Source organism: Palaemon carinicauda, chromosome 11 (assembly GCF_036898095.1).
Source record: "Palaemon carinicauda isolate YSFRI2023 chromosome 11, ASM3689809v2, whole genome shotgun sequence".
NCBI lineage: Eukaryota > Metazoa > Arthropoda > Malacostraca > Decapoda > Palaemonidae > Palaemon > Palaemon carinicauda.
The window spans coordinates 62,032,650-62,058,067 of NC_090735.1; the positions used below are offsets into that span (position 1 = coordinate 62,032,650).

The following is a 25,418-nucleotide window of genomic DNA, read 5'->3' on the forward strand; positions in this document are numbered from 1 at the left end:
AGAACCGATTTCAGCACTTCAAATGAGAACACTCATTACACTTTTGTCAGAAGCAGCAGCTTAATCATACATATAACGGTAATCATTAAGGGTAACATACTGCAAGTTTCCTTATCTTCACATTTTTCAATGTCTTCTTTGCCAGATTTTATTTGAAGACAGAAACCTAAGTATTTCCAAATGCACTAAAGTATCACACTGCAATCCTATTAGACGACAGGTAACTCTGGTGATAAATATTTCAATGCTATGAAATTTGTACAACTAATCAAGATCTATCAATCATTTTTGCTCAAGGGTGCATGAGATTTATGGTGTTTGGCACAGTACTCCTACCTAATACTATAGCCCTCTTTCCTTTTTCTCCAATTTTACATTATACTGATATACACTGCACTTTTAAGAAATGGTACAAAGGAGGTATTCCAATTCTCCTTCCCTCTTTGTATTTCTTCTTGCAATACCTTAATGGCAAATCAACTCCTTTGAATCTTTAAATATGGCCTATCTATATGAGTCTTTTTCCTACTTACATGGGTTTGAGTTAGAATTCACTTTACAGCGAATCTCTACATTTGTCCCTGCAATACCAAAATACAGTACTAACAAAGGCTATTGATTATTGTAACTGATATGCAAAGGTGGCCCATCCCTCTAAACTGCAAAATCTAACACCACTTAGAATGAAAAACATACTATGCATCACCACAGCATGTAGGTCAATACAGAGTACCTTAGCTTCATGTTTATTCAAAATTCTATTACGTGGAAATCATCTATTACATGAAAAATAAATAATTCAGCACAGATTTCCCAACAGTGAAAGATATTTCTTTATATTAGAACTACTTAAAAATTAATCATGTAATTAATATTTTCCAATTATTCATATTATGGCATAAAATTTTTCATGTGATTCTAAAAATTGTTGAAAACATATACACCTAAAATACTCCTAAATAAATTTCACACGAAAAGTGTGCCTATCTTAACCTAACCCTAAGATAGAGCTATAATATCAAATAAATATCCTTACATTGGAAAATATTCAATGATGAATATATATGAGAGAGAGAGAGAGAGAGAGAGAGAGAGAGAGAGAGAGAGAGAGGAGAGAGAGAGAGGAGAGAGAGAGAGAGAGAGAGAGAGGAGAGAGAGAGAGAGAGAGCGAGAGAGAGAGAGTGTGTGTGTGTGCTGTTAAAACACTGAACATATTCCCTGCCTTCACTCTGGACTAGACAGGTTAAAGTGAACTAAAAACCTAAATTTATTTTTTCTTCCTAATGTACTATTGCCACAACTCTGTGCTACGTTCAATATCTAATATAAAATCTTGAGAAATATTCAAGGCCACAAAAACTTGATATAGGCTGATTAGGTGGATAAGTGGGTTACAATCCCCTCAACTATAGCCCTATTATTTAATACATAAATCTAGTTTGCTTAAGGCTAATTTCATTCTCTACTGGTTATAATGGGAAACAAGCATAATCTACTGTATACACAAGCCTCACTGTACAGGTATACCTCAGCCTACGTCAGTAATTCTCTCCTGGAAAGTTGACTTTAAAGCAAAACAAGAATTTCAAGCATAATTTACTAGGCTCGGAATTCACTTATCACAAGGTTAAACAACAAATAACCATTCCATGTTTTGTATTCTCTTTAAAAATGAAATTTGAATAATACATGGCTAATAAAAATATATTTTAAGCTTATAAACCAATGAATTTCAGTTTTTAATGTAGTGCTGTACAAAAAGTAATCTAAATCTACAAATAAATGTACATGCATACTTGCAAATGTACTGTAGATGTTTACAATTTAGATTTTTTACAGTATATCCCAGGCTCTTTATTTGTGAATGTGGTTTGCTCAAGACAGTATAAAATAAAAGGATTTTTTAGGATTAAATGCCAAATAATGTTATTAAAAATATTTTGTGAGTATGAAAAAAACTAATTTGCTAAATTTACATCAATATTTACATTCAATTTGTTTGTTTACATCACATACAGGACATTGAAGGCTGTAAATCGTCAGCGTCAAAATGTTGTTGTTCAATACCCACTTTAATAATAAACCGAGTTCCTTGAATTGTGCTCTACTTTTCTTAAGGATAACAAGATAGGGATCAAAATTGTATCAACAATACTGTAGTCTGTTAATTTTACGTGAGCATAACCACGATTCTGTCGTGACCTTGAAAACAGCTGACAATCAAACCCAAATAAAAACAATCGGTAATTTCCGTTGTTAAAATACACCTTAAATTGATGATAGAAAAGTACAAAAATTATTAAACGAAATTCAGATAACATCGAAAACCATCTTTCACAACATATACGTTGTTGTTGGCTAAAGCTACAGATCTGCAATCAAAACTGAATGACTTGTTTATTTAAGCCCAGCCTATGATCGAACATAGATTTAAGTAAAGTATTAAGTTTATTATCCGTGTAGTATTTAACTGTTCTATGTGTGTATTGTAACACACCTGAGAGAGAGAGAGAGAGAGAGAGAGAGAGAGAGAGAGAGAGAGAGAGAGAGAGAGAGAGAGAGAGAATGTATTCATTTGATTAATAATAATAGCTATGAACAAAATGTATAAAAACTATGATATTTTATAACAAATTGGTGCCAATATAACTTTCATTAGGAATTTATATTGAATGAGTTAGGAAATTATATAGAGAATATTCTTTCTTATTCGGAATGTGCGCATATTCTCGGTAAAGTCTTGAGATCCGGTGATCACAACAAAAAGTAAAAAGTAGTTTTTTTTTTCAAAATGCACTTGAAATTTAAAAATAAATACAAAAATGCTTTAATAAAGCACAATTAACTTTTCAAAATTCATATTTTTCAGAATGTGATTATGTATGCTTAAACTAAACTGGATTTCAATTTCATATGAATCACAAGTGGCGCTGACAATGATGCTTAACGGTAAATATTGGAACTATCGTGAAAAATGCCTTGCTATTAGACTCCTAAATAAGACAACAACAACAACAACAAATTTACAGATGTTTTCACATGTCACGCTCTAAGAATAATGATGATTATACTATTAACAATTACTGTAAATGTAAGCATTTTAAGACAATTTTATACACTCTTATTCGTATTCATTGTAGAGTAACATGATTTATGTGCTTTTAATGCTATTCTAGTTATTAGATATCATGACTTCAATATTTGTGGCGACCTGATGCAGTCAAATAAAATGGCTCAATCTTTATCTTTATTTCCCCATATATTATTTTTGACAAAAGACTTAAATCAAAACTATATAATCCAAGGTATACCTGCATATAATTTTTTTTGCTTTTGAATAATACAGTGCAATTATTTGTTGGTAATGCATTCAGTACCACCGAACACAGACACAGTGGTATTTGTTTTCAATAAATTTTGTAATGATGTTGCTTTAATGAGCAATTAAAAATTATTTTACCAAGTTGATTCTTGCAACACTACTACACCTGTATCTAAATACTGGAAGCCATGCTCATTTGTTCAGTACTTATTGTATGCCACTTAATGAACTTAGTACCAACCTTACTTCCAGTATGGCTTAAACTCATTAATTTTTGTACTGATGCCAAAACACTAAACACACTTATAAAAACCACCCATTCTTCTTTCACAAGATACAGGCTACATATGGAAGCAAAGCTCATTTGTTTTATATGCACTCCATACCCAGAAATATTAATATACACCTACACGTTATTAGCGTAATCAATTAAACTATAAATATACAACAAGAGATAGACTATACAGTACTCAAAACCCACCTGTCTTATTTTCCTAACTGCCTGAAAGCAAAACTTTTGAAATTATTTCCTGTACGATATATTTCACATAAGGCATGCCTTATAAAATCCACAACTTCACGCATGACATTTATTATATAGAGGACCTCATACATGTTTACTTTAAAAAAAAATGTAAAAAACAAGAAATTGAAATGTATGTTCATATTTTTTACCACAAACCCAAGTCCTTTAAAACCAGGAATGTCTTCAACAGCAATGGAACATCAGTCAAAATCATCAACAAGGTGGCTAATGATAGGGGTGAGTGTAGGTGAGTATTTCCGCCCAATCATCTGTCAAAAACTTTTCACTTTCTACCTTTGAGTCAAAACTGAGAGGGGTAGTTAAGGTAAGAAATTTAATTTTGAAGGATTTAGGTTTGTATAACTAGGAAAAATAAAAATGACTTAAATTTATTTGCCCCTAAACGTATACAAAGAATTCGTTCTTTATAAAACGGAGACTCGCTTATTAGAGGGTAGGAAGTCCCACTAGAAGCAAAACTAACAGATTCTTTTCTTTCCCTAGAATGCCAGTCTCCAAAGTCCTGTACAGGAGCAAAGATGATGAATCCATCATCCTTTTATCAGCCCATCATACGGATGAGTAGGCCGATAGGACCTGGTCAGTAGTGTACTTGGTTATGTACCTGGTACTTGGTCAATGAAGGAATCTCTCTCACCAAGTAGGGGAGATACAGCCTGACAAAAATACCTGGTGCATGGTGGCCAAAGGGTCAGTACTGATTCCACCATCCTCTCCCTCATTAACCCCTTTGCTATGGTGACTACGTCAAAATAAGCTTGGTGATACAGACAATGACATTCGGATACGTCATTTACAAATATAAACCATATGGAGATTAAAATTACACATATATCTCTTATATCTTACTAAATAGTATAGCACATGGCTGTATATCACACTTCACACTCAGGATATTTCACTGAAATATCTCTTCCGCTTCCTTTCTTCAACCAAACAAGTCTTTGGGATTCTAGCCTTTATTTCTGATTGTGTAAGAATTATTTTAGTCTGTTTTATGCTACTATATAGACTCACATCACTCTCTCTAGGCAATGGCGACATTCCATACCTGAGGCATTACTCAAATGCCCCCTGACACCTCTTGCTTCGAGATATATGGATCCTCACATCTCACCCCACCACAAAATGAAAAACTTATGATTCTAGTCCTTATTCATGGTTATGCAAGATCAATTTAATGTATTTCTATGTTAGCAACGTGTTCATACATAAAGTACTAAGTACTTCAAATATCATTGGTTCTACATCTCTGATTCCAGTCATACACACCATGACCTAAATGTTTTACAAGTAATGCAAGAAAGATTTTTTTCTCATTTTATTCCTTTTTTCTCAAATATCATTTCTCAAGAAATATCATCATCTTCATGTCTTTTATATTTCATATTAATATTGTTCATTGTTTATGACGAATAAAAGTTAGCCTCCTGTCATCAATTCTTTATACTGATATTATATGCAGTATTTGTCATGCTCTTGCATGTGCATTTTCTATTTCCTTACCCATGAAATACCCAAAACAGGAAAAAACACACACACTCTCTCTCTCTCTCTCTCTCTCTCTCTCTCTCTCTCTCTCTCTCTCTCTCTCTTTTGGGTAGTTTTGTATCTTTCTATGGCTACTTATTGTGGATTTATTACAGAATAACATAGTTACTTCAATTAATTTTTCAAAAGTTAGATATAAGAAATTTCTGAAAAAATATTTCAAAATCACCGAGAAAAAAAAATTGCAAATATAGCAGACTTTTGACAAATTTATTTTGTAATCAGCAGTAAAACAAATAAATATGGAAATGTAGGTCATAATAGTTAAGTGAGCATGCATTTCTGATTGCGACAGATCTTGTACATAGCGACCGAGGGCGGATCCGCTGCCTCATAGTGAAGGGGTTAAGAGAGAATGGAGGAAAACTACTGCTCACAGATCCAGTCTAATAAGAATGATGTTCAGAAATATGGTTTACCTGCATCAGTGACAGATTTAACTGTACAAATGCTTCATTCACAGGTGAGGGGAAATAAAGTGAGAAACAGCAGAGCCAGTTATCCTATGTTTCCTCCAAGCTGACATAAAGTACATTACCATAGACAGGATGCTTTCTGTTACACAAGGGAATTTGGCTAACTACACAACTACTTGAGCACGTACATAGTGACAAAAATAAAGGTGTTGAATATTATTATTATCAGAGTTAAACTACTTCCTGTTTGGAAAAGCAGGATATACTCCCTTGAATAGCAGGGCACTTCCAAACTCCATCAACTGTCCAATTGCAATGCTCTTCAGTCTAAAGTGAGATCAATAACCTTATGTCCATGACCTCTAGTTCAAGCTGGCACCTCAACCCACTCAGTGGCAGAAGTGTATGAACTTGACGGTCTCACAAAGACAGAAAAAAAAGACTGTTCTACAAAACCTTTTTTTTTCATGCCAGTGCTAAGGAAGAATCAATGATGTTCAATCCTGAGATGTTGAGTCCTCTTCAGATAGGTACACAGAGCCTTCAGAGACAAAAGAGTATCCACCTGATCCCTCATGAAGTAAGGATATGGAAATCGTCTTGAAGCTGGTTTGTGCTGACAGGTTCTGAGTTTTGGTCCTGAATTCAGGCACAGATGTAAGACATCTTCCCTCCTTCAGAGGGAGTTAATACAAGAGAATTCATGAAACTGCACCACCTCTCCGTCAAAGTTACAGTTGGTAAAAAGTCAGTCTTAAAAGTTTCATCTCTATTTTATAAACTACTCAGGGGCTCATATAGGGCATCGGCATTCTAGGTGAAGAGTGATGCGCAAGTCCACAATTTGTGCTAAACTAAAGACACCTACAGATCAGGGTACCATTCTCTTTGAGGCCATCTGGGAGCCAGGTTCATCTGTGACCTAGAGTGATCAGCACTTGGCTGATCTTCTAGTGAATCAGACAACTTCCTGGGAATGTTTCAGGCAGACAACTCTACACTGATTTGCCACATAAGATGTGCATCTGCTTTGTAGACTTGCAAAGATGTAGGGAACTGTGCATCCTTGCTTGTTGACATAAGCTACTGCAGTAGTGTTGTTGCTTATCAATAATGAAGTGTTCTTGGAAAGCTTGTCATATCTTCAAAATGTTGATATAGATTTATTTCTTATGCTGACCACACACCTAATGCAATCAGGTCACCAAGGTGAAAGCCCCAACCCTCTTTGATACACTTAAGAACAGTTCCACATTTGGAGGCAGAGATTCTAAAGGAACTCCCCTGTTGAGGTTTTCTACATCCAGCCAGGTAACATCAGCCCATACATTGTCCCACTGGAACAGGATACAGCAGGAGATCTATGGAGGCTAACCAGTGATCCTCCAACATCAATGAAGGGATCTCTGATCAAGATGCCTGCGACTTCACTGAGGAATGAGCTTCTCCAATGAAGAAAAGTTACCAAGACGACTTTTCCAACGTTGAGTTGGACGTTCTCTCTTGGCAGAATGGTTGTGCTACCTCTCTGAGCATGATTGATTGATTGATTTGAAGTTCTCTGGCATCCTGACATCTCTGAGCGTGCTTATGTGATAGTCTGATGGAAGAACTCTTGCTTCTGCCATGTCTATTAAAAGGCCCAGATACTTCAACCTTTGCTTGGGTGCGAGAGACCACTTCCCCCAATTTCCCATGATCCCTAGGTTACATAAAAGGGGAGAATGCAATCTCAATCCTGTAGTAACTGCCTCTCTGAGGAGTCCAGGAGCAAACACTTGTCAAGATACCATACAAGTGAGAACCAGTACACAGTCCAAAACACAGTGTGTTCAATTGGTACAGGGATCTTTAGAAGAAGAAAAGTATACATTCTTCATATCCACTGAAAGCATAAAGACTCCTTTGATGGAACTCTGTACACTTCATACCATTTCCATCATGAACCTGATTGCTGTACAAACTGGTTCAGGGGAGAGACATTGATGTCCAGTCTCCAGCTCCCAGTTGACTTCTAACCAGGAATAGTCAACTGTAAAAGCCCAAAGATCTGTATTAAACATATTTAAGTGTAATCTTCTCCATTTCTTTTACATCTATAATAATGCTAGGGTTTACAGTGATGTTGGAAGATACATACAAATGCTCTCAGTCTGAAAAGTAGGGGATGGCCAATAGTCCAGTAAAGGTAGTACATACCCATCTAGAAGGACACTCACTACCAAGGGTTCGGCCCTATTCCTTTTCCAGGTTACCTAATGGCATATTGGGCATCCCCATACTTGTAGCAGCAAGTAAGGAGGAACTCCAATGTAAGCATTCCCCTCCACTATTCTCTACGTCCCTTCCTCAACTGTGCATGCACAGTATCCTCTAAAACAAAAGTACAGTAGTTGCATGTGGTCCCGATCAGGGTCTACAAAAGATTAGCGACCTTCTTCCCCACCCGAAGGTTTGACCCCAGACGCCCTTGAAAATCCCCAACCCTTGATGGAGACAGGATGGTGAATCAGGGAGTCATGCAAAGTAGTTCTTCATTTCTCTACCGCCGGCTGCAGTCGACTCCTTGTAGGAATGATGTGGAACTCCGCACCAAAGCATTCCGAAGCATTATACTACCTCTGGACAATTTTGAGAATAAGGACATCAGAGCATCCTGATGTGATAAAAGGTGCCTGCCTTTCTTCCAACATCACGAGTCACCTCTAGTTTTCCAAAGTGTAAGGAGTTGATATCCCTGTCGTCTTTGCGAAGTAAAGTCCTGGTGTCTGACAACTGCCCAAGAAATAAGACAGCTTACAGGGACGCCAAGACAAAAGTTTCCATTGTCGCCGACTCAGAACCCGAGAAGGATTTACTTTCTGGTATGAGTCTCTTCAAGGGAACACTCCCCCATCAGTATGCACGCTGACGAGTCAAGCAGATGAAGTACTAACGCAGAAGACTTTACCCGTAGAATCTTCTCTGCCTTGAAACAGTTGGGGCAGGGAGGGGTGGGGGCAGGATCTTGTTGAAATAACAAAGAAACATTTTCAGAACCAAAGATTTGATCACTAATTTGATCTTGAGCCAACAAGCAAAATCTGACCATGGAAGTTCCAGAGAAAGTCTTGAACCTTAAAGGGCACCAAAGCTCCAATTAAATGACCCTACGTCTTACTAGAAGTTGGCTCATGGTTGTCAGTCACTCTGTTGGACTTGCAAACAAGCACAACCTCCATTATCTGATCCCCACCATGAAGATGAGCATTCTATCCCAAGGAAAGACGTAGCAATATAATCGGGGGACAATGATGAACCTGGCTCGTTGTCAACATAGAAATATTCCTCGCACCGATCAAACTAGAAAGAGGAGACAGAAGAGGTACCGAGTACCCTTCCTTCTGTTGACTGTGAAGGACCATAATCTTCGGCACTGTGCTCATGATGGTCCTGTTGATAACTGCAGTATCTATAATAGAGAAGGGAGTAGCACTCCTCCTTCCAGGTAAAGGTGAAGGAGGGCACCCAAGCTCCTCCTACACACAGCTAACAGCAAGAGAGTACAGCTCCATGCAGGGCCATGAATCTATGACAAGCCTGGCTACCTGTTTAGTCAATCCAACCAACCAGGCTTCGACCTTATGGAGCCTGAGGCACAGGGATGGGAATCAGGCTGGCTATTGGAAAGTGCATGGCCCACCATGAGGTTGTGTAACTTTGACCAGCTTGCCTAAAGGGGTAATCAAGACCAAACACCAGGTGACCGACCCAGGATGAGGGTAAGACACAGGGCTGTGGACTAGCCTCGACAACAGAAAGCATGCAAAGCCTCACAAGTGGTCGTACATCTCCCGCTAGCCCAGCTAACACGGTAGTCAAACCAGCCACCAAGTACCAGCCTAGGGGGCTGTGATCCCAGCACCACAGTGGGTCATTAACCACCTAGACCCCTAAACTTTTGACTACGATTGGTCTTCCTGGAATATTCAAACTACAGAAAGTAAAGAAGAGAGAAAGGTGCAAGAGGAGGAAGAATGAATTCCCTTCTTCCTCTTATCAACTTTTCTCTCAGCTTCTGTATGCAGAGAAATTGAGGTCTGAGCAGCCATCAATATCAAAACCTCCTCAAGGGGAGAACCAGAGTTGCTCCATCAGAAACTGTAATTAGGATGGACACAGGCACCTGAGAAGTGGTAGAACTCTCAACATAGCCTCACGGGCTGAGTTACTCGTACAGTGCATGGGGTCATGGTCACAGGGGTCACTGTGCCAGGAACTGGATGATAGGCATACGTGTGAAGGGCACAAGGATGACAAGAACTAAAGCAATAATCACAGGATAGCGGGAACTGTGGAAACACGCCTATTTTTAACCAGACTTAGAGCCTTCATATGGTCTTCCAGTTTTAGAACTTTCAATCCCACATGGGCAGAATTCTTCTCAGCAACCTCTTTGCTGGTTTTTTTTAGCTTATGACTGACTGCCTGGATCACCACTGAGGTCACTGGAACTGGGCACACAAGGGGTTAAGTAGCCTTGGCTACCAGCTCCCTCAAAAATAACATCAAGGTCCTACCCGCAAGACCTAAACAGTATGAGATAAAGATTAAACACCATTGGATATGATGCAACAATATTATCTGTACTCATAGCAGCCAAAGACAAAAGTGAAGTCTTTGACAAAAGTGGATGCAATCAGGGTGACACCTGTCATTAATACCTCCCTCATTAAAGATTTTAACTGCTACTTCAGCTCCACTGAAGACATTCCCTATTTTAAAAAGATAAAATGTTTGTATGTCTGTGGGAGCAAAGGCAAAATCTCAGGTAATACCATCTTTAGCACCCATAGTAACCCCAAACATGTGGTAAAAATGTGTATCTTGTAAATCCCCAACAAATTAAGTTTCCTTGCTATACTAATTGAACAAATAGGTCCTTCCTCATTGAAAACTAGTACAAAATTAAAAAAAAATTCATTACACCAAAAGATAACATTCAACAAAAGAAATATGTACAAATACAAAAACACATGGATCATACAAGGTAAAAAAACAGGGAAAGAACGTTAATAGCCAGTGTGATCTGTGTAAATACTGCACATGGTGGTCAAAGTACGCAAGAGTAGCAGGGGGAAATTTATTCCCATAAAAATAACACCTTGCATCCTTTACATGTATCTACTGAAGACTGGTTTTGAAACTAAAAAAAGGCTATCAAGATTTGAAAGTGGCTACTATTACTTTCTAATTTATTTCTGATACACATAAAACACTTGATTACCATTTAGGTCTTTTTTAGCTAAATGCAACACTATTACTTTGGCTCAAGGGATTTTCTGCCAAAAAATGTGTTGAAGTAACTTTTTAACATATTCCCTAAAATTCTGGATGGCAAAATATTCTAACTTATTTCGACACCTACAGATTAAAGTAGTAAAACAACTTCCCAAAACACAAATGTGTGACCAGGAGCAACATATAAATATTCTTATTTCAAGTAAGGTCATAAAATCCTGGTTTCATGGATACCCTAAACAAATTCCCAGCTTCCTATCGCTAAAGTTTAAAAAAATGGTCTAAAGCCATTCCTATAGCTAAAAAAGAAAGATACTTGCTAGGTTCTTATTTCAAACTAAATTCACATTATTCTTTAACTTCCTAAGCATTTATTAGAAAAAGCCATGGAAACATAGTAAATAATTACAAATAATTAGAAACAAGTTTCTTCGGCCATTTCACAATCTAAAGAATTGGTTCAGTAATAATTCTTTAAAATAAATTCCAAACTATAACATCGTAAAAAAGAAAACTGCCAAGTCACACAATCCCATGGGATTTTGTTTAAATTTACCAAACTTCTATAACAATTTCTTGAATAATACTTTATAATAAACTTATCAATTCATTTGTGAATCCTTACCACCTACAAATACCATGAAAATTATAAAAAGGTTTTAGAGTGAAAGCTGATTAAGATCTTACAGACATGCATCAACCTATGGATGGCTACCCGTCATTCAATATTAAACTATCATTGATACCTAATGATTTAATAATCACATTACCCTCCACTTACACCTAACTCACCAATGTTAAAACATAACTTACTGGCTTGTCCTAACAATAACCAATAACCATAGAAGAAACAAAGTTGAGTAAATCTTTCATATGAAAAAAAATACAATTGATACATAAAAATAAAAAATCAAACACACAAAAAGTGTGATAAGTACTCCTCATCCTGGACAGTCTCACAATGAAGGGTCCTCATGACAGCTCTCATAAGGTGTCTGAAAATTTATCTATCTTTAATAAAGAAAGTAAAAACATACAATACATGGGATTGTTCTATCCCATTTTTGTGATATATTCCATAATCCCATCCAATTGAGTGGGGGTAAAACTGAAGAGGCTCGAGAAAATTTTTAAATAATTACGACAGCACTACAAAAATAATTTCTTAGCATCAGCACAGCAGCAGCAACAGCAGCAGCAGCAACAGCAGTGGCAGCAGAAGCAGCAAAATTGCACTAATACATACAAAAAAAGAGCTTAGGATGCCCAGCCTACCCATGATTTGATATGAACCAAAGGTCACAAAATAATGATGAAGTATATGAAACTATACCTTCTTGGACTTACTTCTTCATAACAATTTCTGAGGCACCTTTTGTGTAAATGCGAAATCCACCCCCTTCTCTGGGAATCACTGTGGACATAGACTTCCGCACAGAATTGAATGTATAAACACGATGAAAGTTTTCCTCTGTAATTTCATCGCGGATTGCCTGGTAACTTTTACCAAGATCCAAAACAAAACCTAACAGGGAACATTCTGTTTTGTTGCCAACCTGCAATAAAAAGAAACAATTGAAAGGATTAGTTCATTTATCCCTTCCTCATCATGGATTATCACAAACCTTTTACAAAATATGATAAAATTACTTATGATAAAATTATTTTCATTTATCCCTTTCTCATCATAGATTATCACAAACCTTTTACAAAATATGATAAAACTATTTTCTTGATGTTTGAGAAATAAAACTTGACACAAAATGCATCCTACCTGTTTTGGGAGGTCTCCTGGATTGTCTCCTGGTAAAACACGGGAAGTGTAGGCAGAATTGATACTAATGGCATGAATTATCAAATCTGCAACGTAGTGAGGCAGTGAATCATATTTTGGAGTAGTTTTGTGGTCTTCACCACAAATATAAGACTGCACAACTGTCATACGATTTGTAGTGAGAGTACCAGTCTTGTCAGAACAAATGGAAGTTGCATTACCCATGGTCTCACAGGCATCTAAGTGACGTACTAAATTGTTGTCCTTCATCATTTTCTGGAAAGTATAAAATAACATTATTCAACAACCTATTTCATTAAAAATTCATAACACTAGGGTAATTTGTACACAATGCTTGTCGTTTGAAAAAAAAAAATACTAAAAATATTCATATAAAACTAAGGTAGCTACAAAAATTAAATAATCATAATTAGTCAAAAGACTTACCAAATAATACTAGCTCTCTATCAACTTGCACAATAAAACTTTTTGGGATTTTCTTCTTACATGTTTTGTGATCTAATATTCCCTAGCTCCTAGACTCTAAAAGGTAACCAACCTAAAATTTTCAAGTCCTTACATATTTTTCCACAAAAAAAATCCTTTGATTTTGACCATAAGCAATTATCAATCATTGTGATTATACAAACAAACCTGCCACTTCAATCATGTGACATTGATGACTACTATCAAGGAACTATACATTTATTGTAACTATAAATGTAGATTGGGTTTGTGCATGTATTGTACCACTATATAAGGGTAAGGGAGATGTGCATGAGTGTTGTAATTCAAGAGGTATTAGTTTGTTAAGCGTAGTTGGAAAAGTGTATGGTAGAGTAATGATTAATAGGATCATGGATAAAACAGAGAATGCAATCTTAGAAATACAGGGTGGTTTTAGAAGAGGTAGGGGTTGTATGAATCAGATTTTTACAGTTAGGCAGATATGCGAGAAATATTTAGCAAAAGGTAAGGAGGTGTATGTTGCGTTTATGGATCTGGAGAAAGCGTATGATAGAGTTGATAGGGAAGCAATGTGGAATGTGATGAGGTTATATGGAGTTGGTGGAAGGTTGTTGCAAGCAGTGAAAAGTTTCTACAAAGGTAGTAAAGCATGTGTTAGGATAGGAAATGAAGTGAGTGATTGGTTTCCGGTGAGAGTGGGGCTGAGACAGGGATGTGTGATGTCGCCGTGGTTGTTTAACTTGTATGTTGATGGAGTGGTGAGAGAGGTGAATGCTCGAGTGCTTAGACGAGGATTAAAACTGGTAGACGAGAATGACCATGAATGGGAGGTAAATCAGTTTTTGTTTGCGGATGATACTGTACTGGTTGCAGACACAGAAGAGAAGCTTGGACGATTAGTGACAGAATTTGGAAGTGTGTGTGAGAGAAGGAAGTTGAGAGTTAATGTGGGTAAGAGTAAAGTTATGAGATGTACGAGAAGGGATGGTGGTGCAAGGTTGAATGTCATGTTGAATGGAGAGTTACTTGAGGAGGTGGATCAGTTTAAGTACTTAGGGTCTGTTGTTGCAGCAAATGGTGGAGTGGAAGCAGATGTACATCAGAGAGTGAATGAAGGTTGCAAAGTGTTGGGGGCAGTTAAGGGAGTAGTAAAAAATAGAGGGTTGGGCATGAATGTAAAGAGAGTTCTATATGAGAAAGTGATTGTACCAACTGTGATGTATGGATCGGAGTTGTGGGGAATGAAAGTGATGGAGAGACAAAAATTGAATGTGTTTGAGATGAAGTGTCTAAGGAGTATGGCTGGTGTATCTCGAGTAGATAGGGTTAGGAATGAAGTGGTGAGGGTGAGAACGGGTGTAAGAAATGAGTTAGCAGCTAGAGTGTATATGAATGTGTTGAGGTGGTTTGGCCAAGTTGAGAGAATGGAAAATGGCTGTCTGCTAAAGAAGGTGATGAATGCAAGAGTTGATGGGAGAAGTACGAGAGGAAGGCCAAGGTTTGGGTGGATGGATGGAGTGAAGGAAGCTCTGGGTGATAGGAGGATAGATGTGAGCGAGGCAAGAGAGCGTGCTAGAAATAGGAATGAATGGCGAGCGATTGTGACGCAGTTCCGGTAGGCCCTGCTGCTGCCTCCGATGCCTTAGATGACCGCGAAGGTAGCAGCAGTAGGGGATTCAGCATTATGAAGCTTCATCTGTGGTGGATAATGTGGGAGGGTGGGCTGTGACACCCTAGCAGTACCAGCTGAACTCGGTTGAGTCCCTTGTTAGGCTGGGAGGAACGTAGAGAGTAGAGGTCCCCTTTTTGTTTTTGTTTCTTTGTTGATGTCGGCTACCCCCCAAAATTGGGGGAAGGGCCTTGGTATATGTATGTATGTATGTATGTATTTAGGTCTTTTACATCATTTCTGGTACAATACTTCATGTACTCCAAAAAGTGTCAATCAAGTATACTTAAAACCCTAAGATTGTGATAACTACTCTGGTTCTGAACATGTTGCTGATACAAGATTTTTCTCAAATTTTCAAGGCTAAATGAAGGCATATTTCAAAAACTCTTTTTTACCAAAATTATCTTTGAATAGAAAATAGAAAATGCTATTTACTGCAAGTGCCACCTTTACAACTTAAAATCAAAATTAATCAAGTTCACTGCCATCCTCCCCTCCTTGCCAAGGGACAGCCACACTGCCATCCACCTGACATATACCAATAGGCTGGTGAACAGGTGGTTCCCGGATGGAAATAACAAAAACTACTGTATTCAGATTTCTCAAGTCATGACCAATAACTATTGTATTGCCTTAACCAAAGATGGGAAGAAGCAGGGAAACTATTTATATTGCAAAGTAAGTACGGATATAGATTTTAATTTAAAGACCATGTTTATTTCCATGAATCTTACCTTTGAATAGAAAAGCCCTATATCACATTTCCCAGAGGGAGAGAAAGTGATACACTAATACTGTAGCATTATTACTTTTCATAACTACAAACTATAGTTAAAGTTCTTATCTTCAACTTAATTTCTATTGATTGTATGTCAACCTACAAGGCCTTTGACATTTTTTCTCTATATCTCTATCATTTAAAAACTCAAACCCCATCATAAAGAACTACAGTAGAGAACAAAAATAATACTTATTTGATCATAATGAGAATTCCATTATTTGGATCATAACAAAATTAGAACATACTGTAAGGATGCTTACTTTAAATTTGTGATATATTATAAAATCAAATAATTTAATAAATTTGATAGAAATAATAGTTATTTCAAATATCAAATTTGATACCATGTACCTTGACTTTCAATAGAGGTAGGTAAACAAGACTCATCTAAATTGGCACGCGCTTAAAAAAGACATTCATTGCCTTTTGCCATCGATCCATTAGGATAAGTGTAAAAAACAAATCTGGTACCGATCCTAATATTATCAGTTCTATTCAATTACTGCATACCTTAACTGCTCTAATGGGGAATAACACCCATCCTTGGTATGGGTTCTTTATTGTGTACAAATTTTCATTTCATATGTTCATCATAAACAATCTATTTTCCTTGAAAGAATGAATAGCACATAATTCGCAAGGAGGATTCACCAAAATAATTTAAAATAGTTTGATTTGCCATGAGATTTTGAGTACAAAGCACATATTCAATGTCAATAAAAGAGAGCAGCAAACAGTGTACAATCCCTTCCTTGTACAGGCAAGTATACTCATCTAAAAATAAATTATATCAATATACATACAGCATTTAAACTCACCTTAACAGAGTAAGCAAGCGATAACGTAACAGCTAATGGCAGACCCTCTGGAACTGCTACCACCAACACAGTAACACCAATAATGAAGAACTTCACAAAATGATTGGCATAAAATGGACTCCAATGTTTGCCCTCCACAACAAAAGTTTGTACGCAAAAACGGAGAATCAGAATCACAACAGTCAGCACAGCAATGAAAGAACCTGGAAATAAGTAAAATATAAGTTGAGAATAGTCTTTGCCATAGTGTACTCTTTAAGAATCTTCAAGTTTTTGAATGAAAAATCTCCACTAATGGTTTTTATTCAAAAATCGATCCAAAGTTAAAAATGCACCTAGAGTGTGATAGGAACATTTTTCTTGTATCTAGTAGCTGCATGGTAAACAGTAAACATTCCAAAAACAGAAATAAAAATTGATTAAATTCTCAACTAAGGTTAATCAAATATGTGAAAAGTAGTACATATTTACAAGATGTGATATAAACTTCATTAACTCTTTTCTTTCCCTTGACTGTATTAACATCCATCTACAGTGGATGACACAAAGATTTTACATTCAAAGACCACTTGGCGCAATTAAAAAGGTTATACATTAGATTCATAATTACTTTAAGAGTTTATTGAATTTTTTCATGTATGTATGTCGCAAATCTGCAATGTAGATAACACAAAGTATTTCCAAAGAATCTTAAATGAGGATGTCAATCAACAAACAGCAGAGTTTCATTTGCTGATTTTCATAATAAAGTTCAAAAACCTTGGGAGCAGTGATGGACAAATGACTTGACGTATAAATAGCATAAGCTGAGTAGACTTTGTAAAAAATGTTTTAGGATATAAGAATAGAATACAGTACAGTATAACAAATGAAATATCTATACAAGCAAAATAAAGTTTGTGGAGACTGGAAAAGAATGAACAGTAAACTGACAGTCCAGAAAATGTAGTAAAGTCAGAAGATTTGGTCCTAAATACTGAAAGGTAGTATGAGGTGATCTTTATATCATAGAAAACATAACAAGTGGCACCAAATGAGATTCTCATAGTTGCAAATTATAATTGGAGTATGAGAGTCTCAATGAAAAAATAGATGAGAGAATGGGGAAGATAGGGAATACTCCTTATTGGCAGTTAAAAAGGGCAAATCTGACCATGCTGAACCAAGTGATTCTGCTGGGAGTCAGCATTATGAACATCTGGGGTGGTTCATGGAAATAAACAAAATTCCAATAAAACTTGTTATTTCTATACATGTCCACCCCCCTCCACACTAAATTGTGGTGTAAAGTGGATAGGGAATAGTTTTGACTTTGAGACTGAAATAACACAAGCATCTTTGTCTTCTCCTTTTTATAGGTGAGGAATATAATGACTGCCAGTTACTAGAGCTGCCTCTTTTCTTGTATAATGTTCTTAAAAAAATCCATGGCTCTGTCAATAGTATTACTGAACTGCAATGCATAAATCATCTGCAGGTCCCAATCTTTAGCCATTTTCAGAAGTTCTATTGCCCTCTAGAATTGAAAGGCTGATGATACTACAACTTCCTCCTCTTCCCTGGGATCTTCATACTCTCATTCTCCATACTAACTTGCAGGCTTTGTCATCTCGGTCAGATCTTCCTTCCTTAACAGATCTGAGTGGGCCTCAATGAGATCATTTACATCATCGGTAATCATATCTATGAAGCCATCTCCTCTGAGATATTTCAGCAGCCTGACTGCCTTATATACCAAGTGATGGATTTTGGCAGAGGAGGATCCTTTACAGACGTTGATTGCTTATGGCAATAATTTCTTTTAGCAAGTATAGTGTTTCTTTCTTCATCTTATCTATGGTCTTATGGATATTTTTAAGATAAGTTATAATGGTGAACCCATGCCAGTTCTCTTCAGCGAAAAGATATCATCTGTATCCATAGATTCAACCAGGTGTTGCTGGAAATTTTGTGTAGAAAGTACATTTAAAGTAAAAAAAAGTCCTAGTTATTTGATTTATTTGTAATGCATCATAGTCCCTGGTTTAACTATATCACACCTCATTGTTATTGCTAAAAGCTGTCAAAATAGATTTTGCTGCATGATGTATTAAAGACTGAATCTTCAGTAAAGGCTTTAATCCAATACCTAGCCTTCAAGTCAATCTAAATGCTTTCATAATTCAAGGTAAAAAATTGCATTATAGTACTGTCCTATTTCTACTGAAGATGTGTCTCTAAAGTGGTATGTTTAATCACTTACATGTTAGTATTTATTTCCTTTATGAATTTTACTAACTGTCATAGTACATTTACTTGTGCTTCATATTAAAAAAAAAGAAACAAAGAATATACAATTACTAAAGAGCTTTGTGCCAAAGAAAAAGATTTTTTCTCAATTAAATAGCTTGCTAGGCATGGCTACTATTAACAATAGTAATATTCTATCAAATAATGTTTAATTACAAGAAAATCTAATATTGCTGCCTGAATTCAGGTAAGACAAAGGTAACATCAGCTGGCGAGAAGTGTATTGAACATAAGAATGACAGTATTGTCCTAAAGTGCAATTCAATTATGAATCTTTAAAAAATATTAAGTTAATTTATTCTAAAAATAGTTGCTAAAGTGTTATGGATTGGTGGATAACAAATAAATCAAACTTTAATGAATTGAAATAAATATAAATCTCTTGTAAAAATATCTAACTTCATCACCCATAAGTAGTAAACAATGTTCATAATGTTCTGACTTTTGTTTCTCTGAACATTAAATAAAATTATATATAAGAAATTATACAGTAAAATGATCATTAAGTGTAATATTCAATATGAAAAGTATTCTTATTCTTCATCATCATCATCTCCTCCTCCTACGCCTATTGACACAAAGGGCCTCGGTTAGATTTCACCAGGCGTCTCTATCTGAGCTTTCAATACTTCGCCATTCATCATCTCCTACTTTATGCTTCTTATTATCAAGCAGGAATCATTAGTTATTCATGAAAACCTCTATACAGTCAGGCCATTGAGTCAGATATTTAGGTCATTGCTACAATGATCTATTTTCAAGTGGAAGATGGACATTTTGCATGCAAGTAATCAAAGCATATTACGGTAAGACATGTAAAGAAAATATTAAAAAATTACAGTTATCATGAAAAAGGTAAAACTACAAAAGCTAGGACTGTTGAAGAGGTTAGACGATTAAATACTTCTACAAATGGTTCTTAAAATTTAGGCACTGAGGATTTACACATTTAGGAGTAACATACTCAAATAGCATGCAAATAACTTAATTAAACATTCTAATTAAGAAAGCATCCAACTACACATCAATAATATACCATAGTGTATTAACTTAAAAAATCACTAATTTTTAAAGTTGGGTTTTTCATAACTATACAAACCTGAGTCCTTTAATAGGGATATGTTTCAGCGTAGCTGAAATTCGGATGTTAAGATTTATATTGAGGTGTCAGTAATTACTGTCGGATGGCGGTGAAGCCTGGCTCTCTGCCAGCATATCATGTAACCACTTTGACCTTAAACCTAGGACTTGCAGGGTGGTTGAGGCAGAAAGCGTAACTTACAGACTCACGTTTGTAGAGTTCAGAAAAAATACAAATAACTTCAACATGGATACAAACCCTTGTCATTTAATAGGAATCTTAACTTTAGGAGGGAACCATCTGGCTGGTTTACTTTCCTGGAAATTTCAAAACAATTTAGGCTGTTAAGAGAAAGTTGGCAACTCCTGTCAACCTCCCCACCTACCTGAGCAGGGAAATGTTGCAGGTCTTAGGCTAGACCACCTCAATATAGATCTTAACAGCCGAGTTCACGCTACGCTGAAAACATACTACTATTAAAGGACGAGGCTTTGTATCCATGTAGAAACAAATACAGTTTAGATCTATGCAAATTGAGTTTATCATCAAATATTTGAAATAAATTCAAGTAAAAACCAACAAAAACCTTATTTTTCTAAAGGATACGGTGACTTCTTGGCATAGCCAAATCAATCAGCTTCCACAGCAGTGTCCTATAGATCCAGACACAGGTCAATAACCTTGAGGACTTCAACACAGGAACATTAACAGGGTGTATCTAACAGGTTAACATCATCCGACTCTCAAGATTACCATTCTCATTAGGACAGAGTAACAACTCCTGCACTCTCTTTAAACAAATATATAAGATTTCGTCTTACAAGGTGAAAACCATAGTAGGATCAGTCGAGGAAGGTGGGAAGTAGACAAAAATAGTGCAAAAAGATACTGAAAAGAACTTTTAATACTGCCTAAAGGGATTAGGCAAATGACAAAAAGTAAGGTTCAACTCCTTTTACAGTAAATGCATCCCAAAAGAGACTGACACACCCATATAGATATTAGAAAGCTTTATTCATTCCCCAACTTGAAGACTTAGAAGCTTAAGTCATACATACACAAAATCCTGAAGAGATGGAACAAAAAGTGAACCCTAATGATAAACTTCACTTACATTGTGGGACATTATGCAAGGAATTCCATAGAAATATCCTATAATATCATGAAAAACAATCAAGTAGAACAAAGACGTGCTATATTTATAAATCTCTTCCTATCTCTTCTTTTTCTGACTAGCTGTATCCAATACTATTACCTTTGAGACTGGGTTGGGAAGACAGAAAAGGGACAAATGTGACCATACCATATTGAAGGAGATTACCCTACTGAGAAGTACGAGACACAAAGTGCAGTTGAAAGAACAAGAAAGGAAAAAGAACATGTTTCATGAACGGAAACTTATTTGGCTACTTTTAGGTTATGTATGCATACACCAAAGTTATCAGAAAGCAGGAAAATTTAGCAAGAGGTGATACTAGGGCTTGAAGCTCAGGTTGTGTAGTGCTGATATAACCAGTTTATTTCCATGATATCAAGATAGCCAGGAACAGGTAAACTTCAGTTCAATAGAGTTTTATACGAAATAATACATTCATATATAAACAAATCCTAAACTAAAATTTATTGACCAGTGAATTAGAGCAGACAAAAGATTTTACAAAAGGACTTTCAACTATCCTAAATATATTGAAGGGCTTCATTTTGAAGCCTAACTTTACCGTATGACCAAGTTTTCTTAATTCTTGCAGAAGGCAATGGATTAAACAAAGGAAAAAATTACGAACAATTACATTTCACGAGATTAAAAAATATGGGTAAATTATCAAAACTGCCTTGGCCACTAAGGAAAATTGCAAAAAAAGGGATTTTTATCCCAAGCTTAGAAAACAAATAAAGGACAAAAACATTCAACACGTGGGCAGATAACATAGGTATACATGGTAATTTACATCAAGAAGAATAAAAATGTAGTTGAGCAGTGATGCAAAGGCAATCCTCATTAGTTGCTTTCAAGAATACTTAGAGATGTTGACAACTAGATTTCCAGACTTCCCCACCATTTCTTAGAATTTTAAGGCATAATCTACTGATATTATTTTCAGATGAGCATCAGGATATGACAAACCCCCTTTCTGAAAGACAGGCTGATAGCCAAACATTCTAACATTCACTATATCTCAAATTATCTAGAGGACCACTTACTTGTTCTTATAACACACAGAAAATATCACATTGACTAAAAAAATATGATTCGGTAGGCTACAAAATTATTAATGAACTATTACTAACACCAACATCACTGTGTAGGACTAAAAACTTAATCTAAAGAACTCATTAACAGCATGCACAGAAAAGGGAATTTATAGGATAATTCCCATTTAAACTGCTATTTGTAATAATATTTACCAGCATAACCAATCTGAATTGCTAACTTGGTGAGCTTTGCTTGTAGCACTGATTTTTCATGGCCTCCACCTCCACCTCCACCACCACTTGACTCCTCTTCGCCTCCTCCGCCATCTTCTTTAGGAGGCTTGCTATTTCTCACATCGCCATCGGCATTTGCAGAATTGGACGTGTTATAGTGAGAATTTTCTGTCACTGTCCCTCCCTCAGCATTTTGTTTGTCTGAAAATCAAAAAAGAAGATAAAACACTTGGAAATTGGTCAAGAGTCCACTTAACCACTGCATTCCAAAATCTAAATACATAAAATTGGTTTAAGGATCAAACTTTAAGTGACTTAAAAGAAGGAATGATAATAAATTACCATATCATGCATTAATATTGTTCAATCTTAAACAAAATTAATACAATACACAAAAATATGTAACATGATCCAGCACTCTAAACACATTAAAAAGTCTGAAATAGGCTTTGCCAAAACAATGACATCTATACATTTATTACCATTATTTCAATTACAAAAGCTAAATTACAATGAGGAAACACAAAAACTTCCAAAGCTACAACAACATGAAGTCTGGAACACAAACATTATGTATCAAAAGCGAAAAATTAAAAGTAGTCAACAGTGATTACAATGAACATTGTCTTGGCAAAAATACTGTGAGAAAACAAGACAAAGACAATAGGAGTACAGTCTTCAATATTAACAATAACACAATAACATCCAATCACTTGTATAGCTGGGCACGGTAAAAAAAGATGGAGAAATAAAAGGATAAAACCGATCCTGAAAAGAAAATAACAGGTAGTAACAGGAGGATTTGTGAAGTACTAAAAGCCATGGGAGCCATACTAGGATTGGCGTCAATCAACTCTTGTCCCAAGTCGCCCTTCTTCTGTTTTTTCCGCTGCTTTTTTGCCTCTGTTTGGGGCACAAGCGATGATACATGATGATGGATTCAGGAGGCAACAACGGTAGTGGTTGGTTGGTTGGTTGGAAGTCAGGGGTTACATGCAAATAAAAAAGATATAATAGAAATAAAATCATTAGTACTGTACTAGATGGGGTATAGAAATCAAATCCATAAGCTTTATGTGGCAGAGGTAAGGATATGACTTAAATTACTTAAATTGTTTTAAAGGACTACTGGTGAAGGAGCTAAATCATTTGCATAGAGTTTAAGGTGAGGGTTTACAATCCATCTCCTATCCACCAAAAAAAGCAATTTCAACCATAATCACAAACACCATCCTGTCTTGCAAATTATGTAAACATAATTACATGAAACTCCATGCATTAAAGGAGTAACAGCATATCGATATAATCTTCATAGAAGATGTTAACTCCATAAAAAAAACATCTAAACCTTGAAAATAAATGAAGCATTTGCACTTTTAGTACAGTAATTCAATTCTTTCCAAAATTCCTAATGTGAGACATAAAAGATTTCAAAATTTTTATATTAACTCAAAATACCACCATGACCTAATGGGCAAATGCTTAGTTAGCTCCACACACAAAATAGGTGTTACTGTCTGCAGTGGGTGGAAAAAAATAAAGGTCATGCGTGGGATGCAGCCTCTATAACTTCTAGAGAGGTTATTAATGCAATCTCCCATGTTAAAGGAATATTGTTTGCGTCGAATTTAGAACCCTGTACTTACCTTCATCTTTAATTCACAAACAATAACCCAATAATTAAACTCTAAGAATTTCCGACGACAGTTTCTAACACTTCCCTATCAAGAATAAGTCTTCTACAACTGCAACAAGATTTGAATATTAAGTTTCTCTAGTTTTTATGAGCCCACACTAATTTAATCAATAAAAATGTCAAGAATGTTATCTAATGTACATCATGTCCAACAGGACAAGGAAAGGTAAAGAAAAGCTGAATTCTAGTGATTGCATTTGTTATTTCTATAATCACCTGATGTTAATCTTGCTTCCTTTCCAGAAACTGGGTATATCAACATTTACTCTTAAAATTTAAAATGAAAGTTTAGCATTTCTTTCCTTTTAATAGACACATGCTTCTAGTTAAGTAATGAGTCACTCTATAGTGTTAATGCCAAGAAGAGAAGTGGCCGGACCTCTTTGTTATTTCAGTTTCTAAGACTAACTGTTCCCTATCCTCTTGCCATTATAATTCAGTGGGGAGGGTGAGCATGTATATGAAAATCAAGTGAGTATAGAAATAACAAATCTTATCAATAAAATTCTGTTATTTCTATTAACCTTCCCTGATGTTTGTATTGCTGTCTCCTACTCTCTGATAGAGGTGAGTGCCAGTGAAGTAAAGGAATACTGTATATGAGAATTACAGATTAGAATTAAAATAGTAAAAATTAATTTAAATTTTATTCTCAACTGGTCTAGAATAAAGGTAATGAACCATGCTTAAAATGAGGGATTCCAGATTGTTTTCTTAGATATTTGAAATATTTCAAAAAATAAGAAAATTGGACATTAATTGAACTCTAAAAAGCTAAAAGACCCCATCAGCAGCACCCACTATAAAACTTAGGAGCCGTGCAAGGGTTTAGCAGAATGAGGATCTAAAGTAATTAAAGAATTTGCGGCTCTAGGAGATAGCTTCGACTCTGTACGGCACAGTGAACATTCAGAACATTTACTGAATGGAAACCTACTATTGCTACACTCGACTTAGGAAGTCAGATTACGGTTAGCAACTGGACAGGTAAGATCAGAACTGCCACTTACAAGCGAAGACTCACTGGCCTTCTGAGATTAAACAAAAGAAGTTAAATAAGTTAAGATCCTTGAAACCATCACTATCAAAGCTTAGCTAGTGTGCCATCTTTGTTACAAACTCCACTTTGAACGGCTAGCCTAGACTTCTCTGGATTTCCCACTAAAAACAAGTTCACTAGGGCTCAAACTTGAATTATACTGTACTTTACAGGTGAGGAACACAGAGGCCATTGCACTATATACATCAGTAAATTAAATGATGGTACAATCCCCGATCAGTAATTGTTAACAAATC

General features: G+C 35.9%; 1 protein-coding gene across 1 annotated transcript in view; it reads right to left on the reverse strand.

Annotated features, from left to right (window-relative positions):
- The window catches only part of LOC137650039 (plasma membrane calcium-transporting ATPase 2-like), a 145,609-nt gene that overhangs the window by 50,891 nt on the left and 69,300 nt on the right, over positions 1 to 25,418 (reverse strand). The window contains 5 exon segments of the mRNA XM_068383061.1: positions 12,464 to 12,672; positions 12,891 to 13,166; positions 16,630 to 16,832; positions 22,406 to 22,627; positions 23,261 to 23,329. Coding sequence (XP_068239162.1) covers positions 12,464 to 12,672; positions 12,891 to 13,166; positions 16,630 to 16,832; positions 22,406 to 22,627; positions 23,261 to 23,329 — 979 coding nt within the window.